Here is a 17,330-nt window from a genome sequence, read left to right on the forward strand (position 1 = left end):
ATATTAATATTAATTTTTGTTGTCTTTTTGTACTATAAACTAAGGTACTTTCAGATTTCAACAACCTCAAACATTGAATGCAGTTTTTTCTTCATTGACCATTAGAAAAAAAAAACAAATTTTGTTGAGCATTCATGTATCTAAATTAAAAGTAATTTAATTTTATATTATTTTTTATTTTAATTTGTTAAATCAAAAGTCAAATTTATATATAAAATATGAACAAAAAATATATACCTACCTTTTTTTACTTATTTATTTTTGGATAGATACTAAACCCTTTTTTTAAAATAAATAAAAATAAAAAAAATAAAATTGATTTTAGTAAATATTATACTACTCCTCCACGTAAACCCGACTAACCCTAACTGACAATGAAGATAAATTTGAAAGCTTGCGTAGGCTGCGGCTGGCGCGTGGTGATAATAATGATACGTAAAACAGTAAATTAAAAATAACAAATTCCCGCTTAACCCAAAACTTTTCAATTAAAAAAAAAAAAAACCCTCCCTCCTTCCCTCCCTCCAAGACGCAATCCCAAAAACCCTTCCGAAACCAATTTTTGGATCCAATAAAACGCTCGCTTCATCCAATTTTCAAATTTCTACCCCGCCACACTATCCCTCTTTCCCCTATTCTTAAATCTTAACGGCTTTGTCGTCTTCTCTCAACAACAACTCTTCATCGTTCTCTCTCTCTCCTCAATTCATCCCTCTCTCTCTCTTCCCTCCAAATTTTTGAATTTCCAGATCCATGGCTTCTTCCTCAGATCCTCCTTCCTCCAGACACCACACCTACGACCGTAAACAAAAATCCCTCGGCCTCTTATGCACCAAGTAATTATCATTCTCACTCTTTCTCTCACTCATTCAATTCTTTTATTTTGTTAGTTTTTATATCGATTCAATTTCCCGATTGCAGTTTCTTGAGCTTGTACAATCGAGACAACGTTCATTTAGTCGGTCTCGACGACGCTGCCGCCAGATTAGGTCATAATCACTGTTCATTTCTTTTTTATTTTATTAATTTTAAATTAAAACTGAATCTAATAGTTCTTAATTTTCAGGTGTTGAGAGAAGACGGATCTATGATATTGTCAATGTTCTGGAGAGCATTGGGGTTTGTTTTCTTGGTTCTTTTTAACGTTGATGTTTTATGTTATTTCATGTTTTAATGTTTGTTTTTAATTTTATTTTTAATTTTTTTTGTTAGGTTCTTGCAAGAAAGGCCAAGAACCAATACACGTGGAAAGGGTTTGGGGCGATTCCTGTTGCTTTGCAGGAGCTCAAGGTAATTTCAATTTGATTTATGATTTAAATTTTGGGATTCGTTTTTTTTTTTTAATTTTAAATTTTGTTATGGGTTTGTAGGAAGAGGGTTTATGGAAGAATTTCAATTCACAAGAAGGTGGCAACGAGGATGTAAAGGTGAGTTCTTTTTTTAATAATTTTTTTGGGAACAATTTGTAAATGTTTTGAAGGTTTATTGGTGTTAATTAATTTTGTGATATAGATATCGGATGAAGATGATGAGGAAGAATCATATTCCCAACCCAATGGAAGTCAGAGTGAATCATTATCATTATCCCAAACCAATGGAAGTCAAACCAATGGAAGTCAGACCAATGGAAGTCAGAGTGACAGTCTCAACCCTAGTTCTTGTTTTCCCAGAGCTCTGAAAAATGGTATGTTTATTTCAAACATGTTTTAAGATTTATGAACCTGTTGTGTTTTTATTATTGTCGTTGTTCTGCTATGTATGATATTGTTTTGTCTTTGATGTTAACATCTTGAATTGATTCTTAACTTTAATAACAAATGTGTTTATTAACATCCTGAATTGATTCTTGAAACTGTAATGTTAACAAAAGTGTTTGTAAATGTCTCCAAGTTAACTCATCAAGAGTTGTTGTGCAAGCACAGATTGAGAGGCCTCCAATCTTAATCTAAGCACACATTAATATTCTATGAGTTATGAGTTTGTTAAAATGTTTTTCAAAAATATTATTATTTTCAAACGATAATTGTTTATAGATTTTTTTGCTTCATATTATTAGCCTGGATTAGTCAAGAACTGTGTTTTTAAAGCCTCAGCACACTGAAAATGAATGTACCTGCTGCAATTTGTTGCTCACTTTTCTACTCTGATGTTTTGTAGATAGAAGAGAAAAATCTTTGGCGCTGCTTACTCAGAATTTTGTCAAGCTTTTTGTCTGCTCCAATGTGAGAATTGTCAAGTTTCATGTTCATTTGATGTTGATTTGTCTTTATTATCCATGCAATATGTTAAACATGTTTATTAACAATAATAATCACTCTACTTTATAGCTGGAAATGATATCCCTTGATGATGCAGCGAGATTGTTGCTTGGAGATGCATACAATTCATCAACAATGCGAAGTATGTAAATAGAATGATTTAATTTGTTTGTTTTCTGTTAACAAAAGAATCAGTGTTGTACCTTTCACTAACACTCCCATTTGACTGTCCTTTCAGCAAAAGTTAGACGCCTTTATGATATTGCAAATGTCCTAACCTCCATGAATCTGATCGAGAAGGTGATATATATTCCTCGCTTTTTTCATTTTATATTTGTTCGTTCATTTGTTTATTGATCATTGCTACCGTACAAAGCTTTTACGCTAACTGTTATTTTACAAATTGATGCAGACACATACCACTGATACACGAAAACCAGCATTCAGGTGGCTAGGCTTGAAAGGGAAAACTTGGAACGAGGCATCGCTTTACAACTCACATCAAAACGAGTCTAAAAAACGAGCATTTGGAAATGATGTCACAAACATTAGCTTCACGAGGAACAGATCAGATTTGTTCATGGGTGGAGACTTCAGCCAGAGCTTTAAGAAGCAAAAGACAATGGAAAATGACAGCGGGCTTGGTCAGGAAGATAAAAAGCAGACTTCAGCAAACTATCAATTCGGTCCTTTTGCTCCGGCCTTCGTGTCCAAATCCGGAACTTCTGAGAACACTAAAGCGAAGCAGGTGCATGATTGGGAGAGTCTAGCAACTGAACATTCCCCTCAGTATCAAAATCAAGGCAATTAAGTACTTTAATCTTTTGCAAAACTATTAAAAATGATAATTTTCTTTTGAAACTTGTAATCTTAAAACAGTGGCTTGATTATTAAACTGATGTGTTGTTATGATTTGTTATGGATGCAGCTTTGAAAGAACTTTACTCCCACTATATGGAAGCATGGAAATCTTGGTACTCTGAAGTTGCTGGGAAGAGGTCAACACAAGTTTTGTAACTTATATATCCAACAAAATCAAATAAAATAGCTTTTCCAAAAGAGATTATCCATTGTAAGATGCATTCTAGATGTACCAACTTAGAGCTACAATTTAAGTTTTTTTTCTTCTTCCATGGCCTGATATCAGATTAGGCTATATTTGGAAATTCTATTACACCTGTTTAGTGTTTACCATAGAGTTTCAAACCCTTATGTTGTCTTCAGCTGTTAATTCAAGAAAGTCTTGAATAATTTATTTACAAGGAACTAGGTGGTTCTTTATTTCATTTTTCTCTCTTCAAATTGGTCATTTAATTCTATACACTAGATCATAATTGTATGGATCTAACATGTTCTTGGATGAATCTGATATTTAAATATTTTAGTGTTTGACATGTAAAAATTTCATAACCTGATTCAGTACTTAAAGAATCACATTAAAATTGGTTTGCAAAATCTGGCATTAAAAAAATTGTATCTTTAGTGGTCCATTTGATCCAATTTGATCTACATAAAATTCAAGGACCATCTTGCATTGTATAAATAAATTTAGTGACCAAAGTCATATTTGAAAACCATATTCAAGCGAGTTTGGTTTTAAATGAACAAATAAATTTCATCTTAATATAAATTGATGATTTTGTAATCGTATTACTAGAATTTCGTATTAATGATTTGATTCATGATTATCATTCAAACTTTTGATAAGCACACTGTATCCTTAGTGCATTTAATGGTGCAAGATGATAGTTATTGGAGCCAACTTTGGACTTAATCTAGCAATGTGAGTGTAATAGATGTGAAGTAGTTGCCATTACTAGAATTAAATATATGGGAGTTGTTGATGTATAATTCAATCTCTAATCACAATACTTACTTATATTTTGTATAATAGTAATAAATAAAATATTGTTACTTATAAATAAGTACAGTAACTTACAAAAATAAAAAACTAGAATATTTAAAAATTTCAACAAAATTGAATGGAATACAATTTTTTTTTTATGCACCGCGGTTCGGAGGTCATTTCTGGCATCAAATGATTTCAGTCTCCTCCTGATCTTAGTTGCGAGGATCGAACCGTGATCCTCCCTACTAAGTTCAATACCAATCACCACTGAACCAACTAACGATTGGTTAAATAGTAAAAGATTTAATGCTGTAATAACAATTGATATTAAAAAAATAAGTTCATTTACTTTTCTTTTCGTAAAAAAATTTTAAAATTTTAAAATTTTCAAAGAAATTGATTTGAATATTATTATTTTATGCAACATTAAATGTTGTAGCAATCTTTTAAAAAGAAAATTAAATTTCAAATTGACATGTCATCTCAAACATTCAAATAAAAATACAACATTGACGGAGTAAACCGTGATGGGGTGTGAAATTGTGCCACCACTCTTGATTTTTTTTCCATTCAACTTGACTAAACCTTCGATTCTGAAGCCTATCCTACAATTTTTTTCATCTCACCATCTAGTTCCTTAACAATCAATTAATTTGGTTTGTTCGTTCATGAGCTGATGAAACTGAAATTTTTGTTAGAAAAAAAGACTTTTGATCACTTCTCAAATCAAGCCAAAAAGTTTGAGTTTTTTCTTTTCACTATTTTTTTCATTCTTTGAGTTTTTGGAACTCCTTCTTCATTTTCTACTTGTTGAACTTTTCGAGTATTTATGAAATTCCCTTTGAGAATTAGTAGTCTTTCAAGAAAATTTATTTTTACTGAAAAATTATTACGAGTGGTTCTATGCCCATATTTGAGGGGGGGGGGGGGGAGGGGTTATTCTAGAACTGTTTGTGTTTTGTTTCTGTTTTGTTCAGGAATTAGAAGTAGATGCAGTTGATGGACTAATAATCTTGAACCAGTGGTGCTGATCTCAGATACGGTGGCATGGGATGAACCTGCAAGGTTAACACTCTAACGTCCAAGTTAGTTCAAGGTTCAAGATGAGTGTAATGAAAAGTAGAGATCAAAGAATGTATCTATCTTTATGTGTGAACTGATTTTTATACCTTGGGTTAAATGTAGTGGATTTGAGTTGACGTGAGCCTCGTCCATTTAGGCCTTTGGCTAACGCACAATAGTTTCCCCCAAGGCTTTTCCATGCATTGAGGAAGCCGATGAAACCTTTAGTGATTTCGGCCGATCTCCACAGATGCTATCTAGAAATAAAACATTTTAGGTCAATTGAAAAGTAATGAGGGACAAAAGCATTAAATGCTTTCTTATCACCAAAGCGTTTTACTATCTGCTCCTAGCACATCATCCTAGTTATGAAGGTCAGAGAATGATTCCCCTACTTAGGGTACTTCAGTATCTCCGATTCTTCTTGCTCCTTGATGGAATGATGTATTCATAACCCTTGGATTTTTGCCTTGTCTTTGATCTAGATTGTTGATTCTCGATTGCTTCCTTTATAAAAACGAGTTTTACCTTCAGAGTTCCTTTTCAAATATCTCTTATCTCTGGGCCTTTGTGAACGACTCTCTTGCTCCAGCTTTGAATCTTTCTTCGTGCTCCTCTTCCCTTTTACAAGTACATTAATGCCTCTTGTAACACCCCATACTACTTTCTGAATAACCGACTGACCCCACAAACTAACATGAGTCTTTTCAGCATGCTTTATCCTCACTCACACGTTTTTTGGGAAAATTCCCAAAAGGTCACCCATCCAAATACTAGTGAAAGTCAAGCACAGTTAACTATTGAGTTCTTATTTGTCAAACTACCAAAAAAACACTTAACTATGGAGTTCTTATTTGTCAGGCTACCGCAAAGAAGATTCATCTTGTTGGTATAGGTAGTACCAATCAATCCTTATAAGTCTTCCTCAACCATGCAGTCCCATACCTGCACAACCTCAAGATCCTTCTCATTCCGATATGAATTTGGGGACTACTCCTCGCCCTATTTGGCCTTATGAGTGTCTCATTATCATGCCTCGTACACCAATAACCACTCCCCATCATCGTTGCTCTCGGGTGTTACATGCCCATCAACTTCCACTTAGTTTGTCAGCGAACCACATCTTACTGGGAGAGATCTGCTCTGATACCATTTGTAACGCCCCAATCTTCTTTCAGGATTACCGACTAACCCCACAAACCAACACAAGTCTTTTCAGCATGCTTTGTCCTCACTCACACGCTTTATAGGAAATTTCCCAAACCATGCATACCCGTACATGCACAACCTCAGGATCCCTCTCATTCTAATGTGAATTCGGTGGCCACTCCTCGCCCTCTTTGGCCTTGGGAGTGTCTCATTGTCATGCCTCGTGCATCGACAACCACCCCTATCCGTCATTAGCCTTGGGTGTTACACATCACCATTCGTGGGAACAAGTTTGCTCTATTCAGTATTTCGGGGCAAACCCTTTTCTTCAGAGGCCTGTTGTTTCTAACCTATTTGATTTGTTTGTACTATAGATAATATTTTTGATTATTCTGATGGCAACGATAGTCGTAGAGGATTATTCCTAAGTAGCCTCAGAATATTTGGGAATGGAGAAGACAACTAGCCAAGGAAAGGAGAATAAGATGAGAAGCTGCTACTTCTTCAACACCTCACACTTTTGAAGAAGACATGGCAGGAGTGGATCCACCACCACCTCCTAAAGGTCCTTGCACTAATAGTTCAAGACGGAATGCTCAATTTTCTAGAATTGCTAACAATGCAAGACATTCCAAGATGAAGACATGCATACTTCAACTTTTGTATCCAAGTCCTTTTACTGGTCTTGATCATGAAGATCCTTACAATCATCTTACAAAGTTCTATGAGATTGCTGGTGCAATTGGAGCTCCCGAAGTGAAGGAAGAGTAAGTGTTCAAAAGATTTTTTCCTCATTCTTTGATTGGGAAGGCTAAGGATTGGTACCTTGACCAACCTACTCAAACAATGACGGATTGGAATGATTTATAGGAGAAGTTTCTTGAGAGATTTTTTTCCACAATCAAGGTTCATGGAAGCCAAGACGATTATATCAGTATTCTCACAAGGTGCAAATGAGTCTCTAAATATAGCCTGGGAGAGGTACAAATCAATGCTTAGGAAGTGTCCGAGTCACGGTTTCAATGAGATCACTCATACACATCTTTCACAATGATCTTCAACCTCAATCAAAACTCTTGTTGGATGCTACTGCGGGTGGTTCTTTGATGGGAAAGACTGCAGAGGAGGAAATTTAAATTATCGAGAAGACGACGCAGAATGATCACAAAGTTCAACATAATAGAGGGTATTCACAAAAGAAACCAGGACTTATTGAATTGGGACCAATGGTGCAATCTTAGCTCAAAATAATTTGCTTTTTCAATAAGTGGAAGAACTCACCAAGCAAATGGCTAGACTTCTTCAAAAATTAAAATAATTGCAAGAAATTCCGAATAAAACAAGCAAGTTGCCTCATGTGAGTTGTATAATGGAGAGCATCCTACCGGATATTGTCCACCTGTAAATGAAGAAGTAAATTACATGAGCAACCAAAATCAAGGAGGGTACCAACAAAGACAAGATCCTTATCAAAATCAAGGAGGATACCAACAAAGAGGAAAAAATCAATAATATGGCCAAGGGTGGAGACATGAGAATGCTAATAGACAAAATCCTTACCAAAACTCACCTCCTCAAGAAAAACCCTCTAAGTTAGAAGAAACTTTGACTAAATTCATGCAAGCATCAATGGCTAATCAAAAGAGCAATGACGCGGAAATAAGGAATTTGAAGACTCAAGTTGGTCAACTAGCCAAGCAATTGGCCGATCAATAAAGCGTACCATCATTTTTGACAAATACTCAAGCTAATTCTAAGGTGCACTGCAAAGCAATTTTGACTAAGAGTGGTAGAGTAGTTAAAAATGGGGTCGATAATGAGGTTGACAATGAGGAAGTTAGTATAGGAAAGGAGAAGGAGGTAGAAACAGAAGTAGAACCAAAGAAAAATGAGGGAATTATAGTTGAAAATGACAAAATTGAAAAAGAAGGGTTAAAGAAAGAAAAAAGTGAGGAAAAGAAAAAGAAAATAAAAGAAGGGAAAAAGAAAGTGGTCAGTCCTCCAGTTCAAAATTTACCATATCCTCATGCTCCTACAAGGAAAGACAATGAAAGGCATTATTCTCGTTTCATGGATATATTTCGTCAATTGCAAATCAATATTTCATTTTCCAAAGCTTTGGAGCAAATGCCTAAATGTGCGAAGTTCATGAATGACATCCTCACAAAGAAGAAAAGATATACGGATCAAGAAACCATCATCCTTGACGCAAATTGTAGTGCAATCATTCAACAGACTTTACCACAGAAAGAAAGTGATCCGGTAAGAGTTACTTTGCTAGTTACAATTGGTGATGTTCATGTTGGGAAAGGTTTGGTGTATTTGGGTTCTAGCATAAATTTGATTCCTTTATCCATGGTGAAAAGATTGGGAATTCTTGACATGAAAGCAACAAAAATGACATTGCAATTGGCCGACAAGTCTACAACCCATTCTCATGGAGTTGCAGAATATTTTATTGTAAAAGTGGATAAATTCTTGTTTCCGGTTGACTTTGTTGTTATTGACATGGAGGAAGATATTGATACCCCATTGATCCTTGTAAGACCTTTTATGTAGACCGCAAGGATGATGATTGACATTGATGATGGTCTAATGAAATTGAGGTTTAAAGACAAAGAGGTTTCTTTTAATCTATTTGAAGCAATGGAAAATTCAAATGATAAATGTGATTGCTTTAGAGTGGATGCAACCAATCAAGCAATTTGGGATGTTAAAAGTCAAGTTCATCTTTCAACACCTCTTGAGAAAACTTTAACTAATGCACTTCAAGTTCTTGATGTGAATGGAGAAAAGGAAATTAAAGAAGGTTTGAATGAACTTGAATCATTGGAGGAAGTTAGTCCTTTTGATGTAAAGGTAGAAGAGTTGAAAGATGAGAAAAAGGTGCAAGAATCCAAACTTGAGTTGAAGATGTTGCCTCCTCATTTGAAGTATGTATTTCTAGATAATGGTGTTAGAACAAGATTTGTTCTGATCAATTATCTTAGTTTTGATGATAACAATAATATGAATTTTGCTTAAGATAATATGGTACTCTAATCCAATGCAATTTCCTTTTCAGGAAATATATAAAGAGTATGCATAATTCAGCGCTCAGAAGCTTTGTCTCAAGGGTTCAGCATGCAACATCAGAACATGGTTTGGCAAGACATCAGAAGATGGTCGAAGCAGAATCAGAACATGGGTCTATGGAAGCATCAGAAGAACATGAGATCAGAAGCACTGAAGTTCTGATGGTATCACGCACAGAAGCACTTCAAGGTCAGAAGATCAGAAGATGCTTTGCACCAAGCTGTTTGACTCTGATGATATTCAAACGTTGTATTCACAAACATCAGATCAGAAGGAAGTACAAGTGGCAAGCTACGCTGACTGACAAAAGGAACGTTAAAAGCTATTAAAGGCAACGTCAGTAGACACAGCGTGAACAAGGCTCGAGGTAGTTGACAAAAGCGTATAACATTAAATGCGATGCTGTACGGAACACGCAAAGCATTAAATGCACTCAACAGTCATCTTCTCCAACGCCTATAAATATGAAGTTCTGATGAGAAGCAAGGTTAACGATTCTGAACAAAAACAACTCATATTAACTTGCTGAAACTCTGTTCTATTCAAAGCTCAGAATCTTCATCTTCATCAAAGCTCACTACATTGCTGTTGTAATATATTAGTGAGATTAAGCTTAAACGTTAAGAGAAATATCACAGTTTGTGATTATAGCTTTTAAGAAGCAATTGTAATACTCTTAGAATTGATTACATTAAGTTGTAAGGAACTAGAGTGATCGTGTGGATCAGAATACTCTAGGAAGTCTTAGAGGTTATCTAAGCAGGTTGTAACTAGAGTGATCGTGTGGATCAGAATACTCTAGAAAGTCTTAGAGGGTATCTAAGCAGTTGTTCCTGGAGTGATCAGTGTGTGATCAGAAGACTCTGGAAGACTTAGTTGCTGACTGAGTGGAGAACCATTGTAATCCGTGCGATTAGTGGATTAAATCCTCAGTTGAGGTAAATCATCTCTGCGGGGGTGGACTGGAGTAGTTTAGTTAACAACGAACCAGGATAAAAATAACTGTGCAATTTATTTTATCTGTCAAGTTTTTAAAGCTACACTTATTCAAACCCCCCCTTTCTAAGTGTTTTTCTATCCTTCAATTGGCATCAGAGCGCCGGTTCTAAGGTGCAAGCACTTAACCGTGTTTAGAAAAGATTCAGGAAGAGAAAAACGCTTCAGTAAAAGATGGCTGATGAAAATGCAAAGTCTACATCTACATCTGGCTCTGCTGAGCAACACAACGGTAACAATGGTTATACTAGACCGCCGGTATTTGATGGTGAAGACTTTGAATACTGGAAAGATAAACTGGAAAGTTACTTTCTTGGTCTTGATGGTGATCTATGGGATCTTCTGATGGATGGTTACAAACATCCAGTAAATGCCAGTGGCGTAAAGCTGACAAGGCAAGAAATGAGTGATGATCAGAAGAAGCTTTTCAGGAATCATCATAAATGCAGAACTGTTTTGCTGAATGCTATCTCTCATGCTGAGTATGAGAAGATATCTAACAGGGAAACGGCCTATGACATATATGAGTCCTTGAAAATGACTCATGAAGGAAATGCTCAAGTCAAGGAGACTAAATCTCTCTCCTTAATCCAGAAGTATGAAGCCTTCAAGATGGAGGATGATGAAGACATTGAAAAGATGTTTTCAAGATTTCAAACTCTTACTGCTGGATTGAGAGTTCTTGACAAGGGATACACCAAGGCTGATCACGTAAAGAAGATCATCAGAAGCTTACCCAGAAGATGGGGTCCTATGGTAACTGCATTTAAGATTGCGAAGAATCTAAATGAAGTCTCTTTGGAAGAGCTGATCAGTGCCCTGAGGAGTCATGAAATTGAACTGGATGCAAACGAGCCTCAAAAGAAAGGTAAGTCTATTGCATTAAAATCCAATATCAAGAAATGCACTAACGCTTTTCAGGCTAGAGAAGAAGATCCTGAAGAATCAGAATCTGAAGAAGAAAATGAACTGTCCTTGATCTCCAGAAGGCTAAATCAACTCTGGAAGAACAAGCAAAGGAAGTTCAGAGGCGTCAGAAGTTCAAAGAAATTTGAACGTGGAGAATCTTCTGATGACAGAAGATTTGACAAGAAGAAGGTCATGTGCTATGAATGCAATGAGCCTGGACACTTCAAGAATGAATGTCCAAAACTTCAGAAGGAAAATCCCAAGAAGAAGTTTCATAAGAAGAAAGGTCTTATGGCAACCTGGGATGAGTCAGAAGATGATTCAGACTCTGAAGATGAGCAGGCTAACTGTGCGCTGATGGCGACAGAAGATGACGGATCAGAATCTACATCAGAATCAGATTCTGAAGAGGTATTTTCTGAACTTACTAGAGATGAGTTAGTTTCCGGTCTAACAGAACTTCTGGAATTCAAGTCTCAGATTAGTCTCAAATACAAAAAGCTGAAAAAGCTATTTGAATTTGAAACAAAGAAGCTTGAGTTGGAGAATTCTGAATTAAAAGAAAAACTTTTAAAATTATCCAATAATGTTGGATCTCCTTCTGATTCAGAAAAATCCACTCCTAGTCTAAACCATATTCTGAAAGAATATGATTTAAGTTTCAGGAAGTTCTTATCTAGAAGTATTGGCAGAAGTCAGCTAGCTTCTATGATATATGCTGTGTCTGGAAACAAAAGAGTTGGCATTGGTTTTGAGGGTGAAACCCCATACAAACTTGAACCTGTTGATGAAATGAAATTCACATACAAGCCATTGTATGATCAATTCAAGTATGGCCACTCCCATGATATTAGGCACACTTCACATGCTCAAAGTTTTCACATAACACACACCAAAAAGCATGTGACACAACCTAGGAAATATCATGAAACTCACATTAAGAATTATCATGCTGTTCCTCCTTCTGCTTACAATGTTAAACCTAAGTTCAATCAGAACTTGAGGAGAACTAACAAGAAAGGACCCAAGAAGATGTGGGTACCAAAGAAAAAGACTATTTCTTTTGCAGATTCTCTTGGCAGCAAAGAAGATAAAAGTCAACATGTCATGTCACCTGGACTCAAGTTGGTCTCAACACTTGAAGGGAAAAAGGACTGTCTTCCAAGTTCTGGTACTTAAATCTGTTGAAGAAACTATGTTCGTAGGAAATCAGAAAAGAAAGTTTATTAGTCTTGGAACCATCTGTTTTGTTTGGTTCTAAAGCAATGATGTTTCGTTCTTGATTATTCTGAATGCTCTAAATGCTACAGAATATACAATATTGAAACATTGATTGTGGACGAATCAATAAATATCTGGTTTGATGATAAACTTGTTTCTGATGAAACAAAGCAGCTTAAGAATTTCTGCAGATACAGTTTTGTCTTATCAGAAGCTGCAGAACAAAGAAGTGAATCTCCAGAAGCTGTGTATATCAGAAGTAATGGATCAGAAGATCATTCAGATTTATATCAGCACACTTCAGAAGAAGTGTTTCCAGAAGAGAAACTTGATCAATTCAGAAGCAGTGATCGGAATCAGAAGGCGTAAAGCCTATTGAATATTTCACACCTGTCATCCATTATCTGATGATGAACACGTGTCTCTACGGTCAGTACGAAGCGTGCAGTTGAAAAGACGCCGACCTAGGTAACTGTATTAAATCATTTCATTTACCATGCTATCTCTCCTAATGTCATTTCTCATTTAATGCAAAATGATTTAAATTATTTTCAAATCTTTTAAATAGCCCGCTTCAACTTCATTCTTTTCTCCTTCTCTCTATTTTGTTGTACATTTTTTTTGCTGCATCTGTTTTTCTTTTTCAAACCCTAGTCTTTGTTCTAATCTTACGACATAATCATCATGAACTCTTCCTCTTGTTCATCTTCCTCAAAAGAAAGACTTACTTCTTCACAAATCCTTCTACGAAATTATGAATATGCTCCTTTGAAAACTTGCTTGATACCCACGAAGGACTTGGAGGTTTTATGTGAAACTGCTGTGGACTTAAACAATCTTAAAGCGAATGGCTTTAAGTGTGATGCAAGAATCCTTGAGCAAGGATGGTCCAAGTACCTTAATAGATTGGTTGGTCCAATTTATCCTGATCTTGTGAAGGATTTCTGGGTACATGCAACGGTTACCCCAACGGCCATCATTTCATTCGTGCTAGGGCATGAAGTGGTTATCTCTGAAAAACTGATCAGGAAGCTATACAATCTGAATGATGAAGAAGGTTGGTCTGGTTTTCGACATGCATCTGTTGATTGGTCGATAGTTGAAAAACAAATCTCTCAGTCTTCTGGGATTGACTCGAATAACACAGGCACCTTGAGGCCATTTTATAGAGTATGGGCTGAGATTATTCTGGGTTCTCTTCACCACAGAAAAAGGATGCTCTCCTCTTCTTACATCAGTCCAGATCACAAGCACACTCTTTTCTGCATTGGCAAAAAGACTGAGATCAACATTTCTCACATTCTGTTTGAGAATCTGAAGACTTCAATCCTTGAGTCAAGAGAAGAGGAAAGGGCGAAGTACCCTCATCTTTCAAGAACGACTATTCCGTTTGGAAGAATGATTTCAGACATTCTTACTGAAAGCAAAGTGCTGGACTCCATCAGAAAACTCAATGCATCCCATTTGCTTGGAGTAGTTCAAGGTCCCATTTTTAATGGTGTGGATTTGTTCAGATTAGAACTCATTCAAAATGTACCTTCTGTGTGCCCAAGCTTTCCTGACATTCTCTCAAGAAGAGTTGCTGTTGAAGGTTTTGCCTCCTTGTTTCAAGAAGAACTGCATCAGGTTGTCAAGTCTTACCTGGAAGATTGTGTTAGGAAGCAATCAGATATTGATCCTGCTTGGATCCGTGGCAGAGTACTTCCGTCCAAGGCTGACCTTTTGAAGAAGGATCAGAAGGAACAAAAGGCTAGGATTAAAAGAAAAGCCCGAGAAGATGAGGCTAAGAAAGCCAAGAAGTTGAGAGTCACCTTTGATCCTGACAAGGTGGACTCTGAAGAACGAAGGGAGAAAAGGATTAGAGATTCCTTTCGCAGAACCAGATCTTCTTCTTCTGTGCAAATCTCCAGGCAGGTTTTTACTCCACCTCCCTCTGTCCCTAAACCATCCTTCCAATCACCTCCATCTGAACCAAAAATAAACTTCACCTTACCAATTCTTTCTCCATCAACCTCCTCCTCTCCCATTCTAAATCCCACTCCTCTAAATATTCTTGCCCCAACTCCTTCTGATAAGACTTTCTCACCAATTCCCTTTACAAATAATCCATCCTCATCAATCATTCTCTCAGCTATTCCCTCCTCCTCATCCACCGCACCTCCACCTTCTGTATCCAATCCCTTACCTACCAGAAAATCAAAACCTTTTTGTCCTCTCTACCCGAACTACAAATTCACCCTCAATCCGCCTGAACCTGAACTTTCTACCTACCTGGAACTTTTCAGATATGAAGTAATCAATGGCTTAGACCTTCTGAAGGAAGCCTTCCTAAAAGGTCTGAATGATGTTTCTACAAGAAATATCTGGAAAAGATTTCGCAAGGTGTTTCAAGAAGAAGCAGTGGGAGTACAGAAAAGACTTGTGGCTGCTGCCCCACGACCTCGTGGAATTCTAAGGAATTATGAAGACTTCTGGTTTGCTAGTCTCAAAGGAAGACATCTGTTGGAAGAGAAGCACTTCTTGGATGAGATGGAACAATTAAGACTGGCTGCTGAAATGGAAGCAAATCCATGCAGGGATATTGTTATCTTTATTCCTGATTATCCTGTTCTGCTCGGAGACTTCAAGACTCTCTTTGACTATCTGAGGGAAAACCCTTCTGAGAAAGACCCAAGCTTGGTCATTCCAGAAGTTGTTAACCCACCAGAAATTGAAGGTCCTTCTGCTCCCAGGAATCTAGCTGCCATTCTTCAGGCACTTGAGAATGGAGACTCGGAAATTCCTGCTGCAGAATATGGAGATGCTTCTATGCAAGAAGCAGATGCTGAAGATCATGTTGCTGAATCAGATCCTGTTGAGGAAATCCCTGCAAATGATCTATCCATGGAAGCTACAGATCAAGTTGCTATTCCTGTGGTTGAAAGCGGTGAAGCTTCTTCTGATGAATCTTCTCGTCTTGCAAGGACTCTGGAAGAAATTCAGAAGAGACAGGATGAGCAAAGCTCACTCAATGCTGAGTATAGAGCTTTCATGGTGAGGCAAGATGGACACAACAATGAGGTTCAAGAGATGCTGGCCAAGATCTTGTCAAGGCTAGGGCCATCTTAGATTGAGTCTGTGTTGTTTCTTTTTCGTTGCATCTGTTTTTGTGCATCTGATCTTACTTATCTTCATGTACTTCTGTACCTGCTGTTTGAACTTCAATGAAATCATCTTCTTCCTCCGTGTGTTTCGTTTTGTTTGTCTCTGAATCTTTTCTGTTTTTTGATGATATGACAAAAAGGGGGAGAAATATGTGATAAATGATTTGATTTAATCAGTTGCTTTTACTAACAAGAACTGCAAGTTCTATATGGTTTAAGTGTTTTGCAGGTATAAAGAAGTGAAGAGAATCTTCAAAGCAAACACAAGAAGCAAAACCATAAGAAGTGTTATTCTGTAAAAAGAATAAGCTCATGGAAACTGAAGCAAGCTAAGTGCTGTCAAGTTTCAGAAATCAGAAGCAAGAAAGAAGAATGAATCAGAAGCACTGATAATAGAATTTGATCCATATTTGTCTATTTGCTCTGACAAAATTCTATTTGCTCTGATACATTATTTTAGCCTATATGGCTCTGATACATATCATGTGTTCTAATATACATTTTATGTTCTGACTCGTTCATGCTGACTTTTGTCGTTTAGTTTTTGTTCTGTAACATTTCAGGATGTAGAGATGCTCTGATGATGCTCTGGTACATTCAACAATGTTCTGATACAAATCTAGCATGAAGTGATGTTGGTAGAAATTCAAAGCTCTGAAGCTATCCGAGGGAAGCAGAAATCAGAAGCTGTGAATGTTCTAAAGATCGTGAAAACTCAAGTTCTGAAGCTGTCCTAAATGGAAGCAGAAATCAGAAGCTGTGAATGTTCTGAAGATCAAAGAAATTCAAGTTCTGAAGCTGTCCTAGATGGAAGCAGGAATCAGAAGCTGTGAGTGTTCTAGGGATCTAAAGAAATTCTAGTTCTGAAGCTGTCCAATGGAAGCAGAAGTCAGAAGCTATGAATTCTCTGAAGACAGAAGCTTATGTGATCGTCTCTACCGAAATAATCAGGGAAGTCTTTTATTAAAGTTCTTCGAGTATTTATTTCAGGGGGAGATTATTTATCTCAGGGGGAGATTGTTAATCTCAGGGGGAGACATATTCACATGCTTATGCTATAGCTGTGTAATTTGTCTTTTGCCGTCTGCTCTTTCTGATCGCAAATTCATATCATTTATATATGTTTTTGTCATCATCAAAAAGGGGGAGATTGTTAGAACAAGATTTGTTCTGATCAATTATCTTAGTTTTGATGATAACAATAATATGAATTTTGCTTAAGATAATATGGTACTCTAATCCAATGCAATTTCCTTTTCAGGAAATATATAAAGAGTATGCATAATTCAGCGCTCAGAAGCTTTGTCTCAAGGGTTCAGCATGCAACATCAGAACATGGTCTGGCAAGACATCAGAAGATGGTCGAAGCAGAATCAGAACATGGGTCTATGGAAGCATCAGAAGAACATGAGATCAGAAGCACTGAAGTTCTGATGGTATCACGCACAGAAGCACTTCAAGGTCAGAAGATCAGAAGATGCTTTGCACCAAGCTGTTTGACTCTGATGATATTCAAACGTTGTATTCACAAACATCAGATCAGAAGGAAGTACAAGTGGCAAGCTACGCTGACTGACAAAAGGAACGTTAAAAGCTATTAAAGGCAACGTCAGTAGACACAGCGTGAACAAGGCTCGAGGTAGTTGACAAAAGCGTATAACATTAAAT

General features: G+C 36.7%; 2 protein-coding genes across 4 annotated transcripts; both read left to right on the forward strand.

Annotated features, from left to right (window-relative positions):
* Window positions 1–481: 481 nt before the first annotated feature.
* Window positions 482–3,544, forward strand: LOC131605085 (E2F transcription factor-like E2FE). 3 transcript variants are annotated; one of them, XM_058877493.1, is made up of 11 exons: window positions 482–836; window positions 922–989; window positions 1,067–1,119; window positions 1,213–1,290; window positions 1,371–1,427; window positions 1,513–1,684; window positions 2,158–2,222; window positions 2,328–2,400; window positions 2,497–2,558; window positions 2,671–3,006; window positions 3,187–3,544. In XM_058877493.1, exons 1-11 carry the CDS (start codon window positions 754–756, stop codon window positions 3,190–3,192), a joined length of 1,053 nt encoding a protein of 350 aa, XP_058733476.1. In that variant the 5' UTR covers window positions 482–753; the 3' UTR covers window positions 3,193–3,544. The 3 variants fall into 3 exon arrangements, with proteins under 3 accessions (XP_058733476.1, XP_058733473.1, XP_058733467.1); XM_058877490.1 differs by having other exon boundaries at window positions 483–836; window positions 2,671–3,069; XM_058877484.1 differs by having other exon boundaries at window positions 483–836; window positions 2,671–3,061.
* A 4,844-nt stretch (window positions 3,545–8,388) lies between these two features.
* LOC131623151 (uncharacterized) lies at window positions 8,389–8,877 on the forward strand. The gene has a single exon (XM_058894192.1). The coding sequence runs from the start codon at window positions 8,389–8,391 to the stop codon at window positions 8,875–8,877; it is 489 nt and encodes a 162-aa protein (XP_058750175.1).
* Window positions 8,878–17,330: the final 8,453 nt, after the last annotated feature.

The sequence above is a fragment of the Vicia villosa genome, linkage group LG1 (assembly GCF_029867415.1).
Source record: "Vicia villosa cultivar HV-30 ecotype Madison, WI linkage group LG1, Vvil1.0, whole genome shotgun sequence".
Lineage (NCBI taxonomy): Eukaryota > Viridiplantae > Streptophyta > Magnoliopsida > Fabales > Fabaceae > Vicia > Vicia villosa.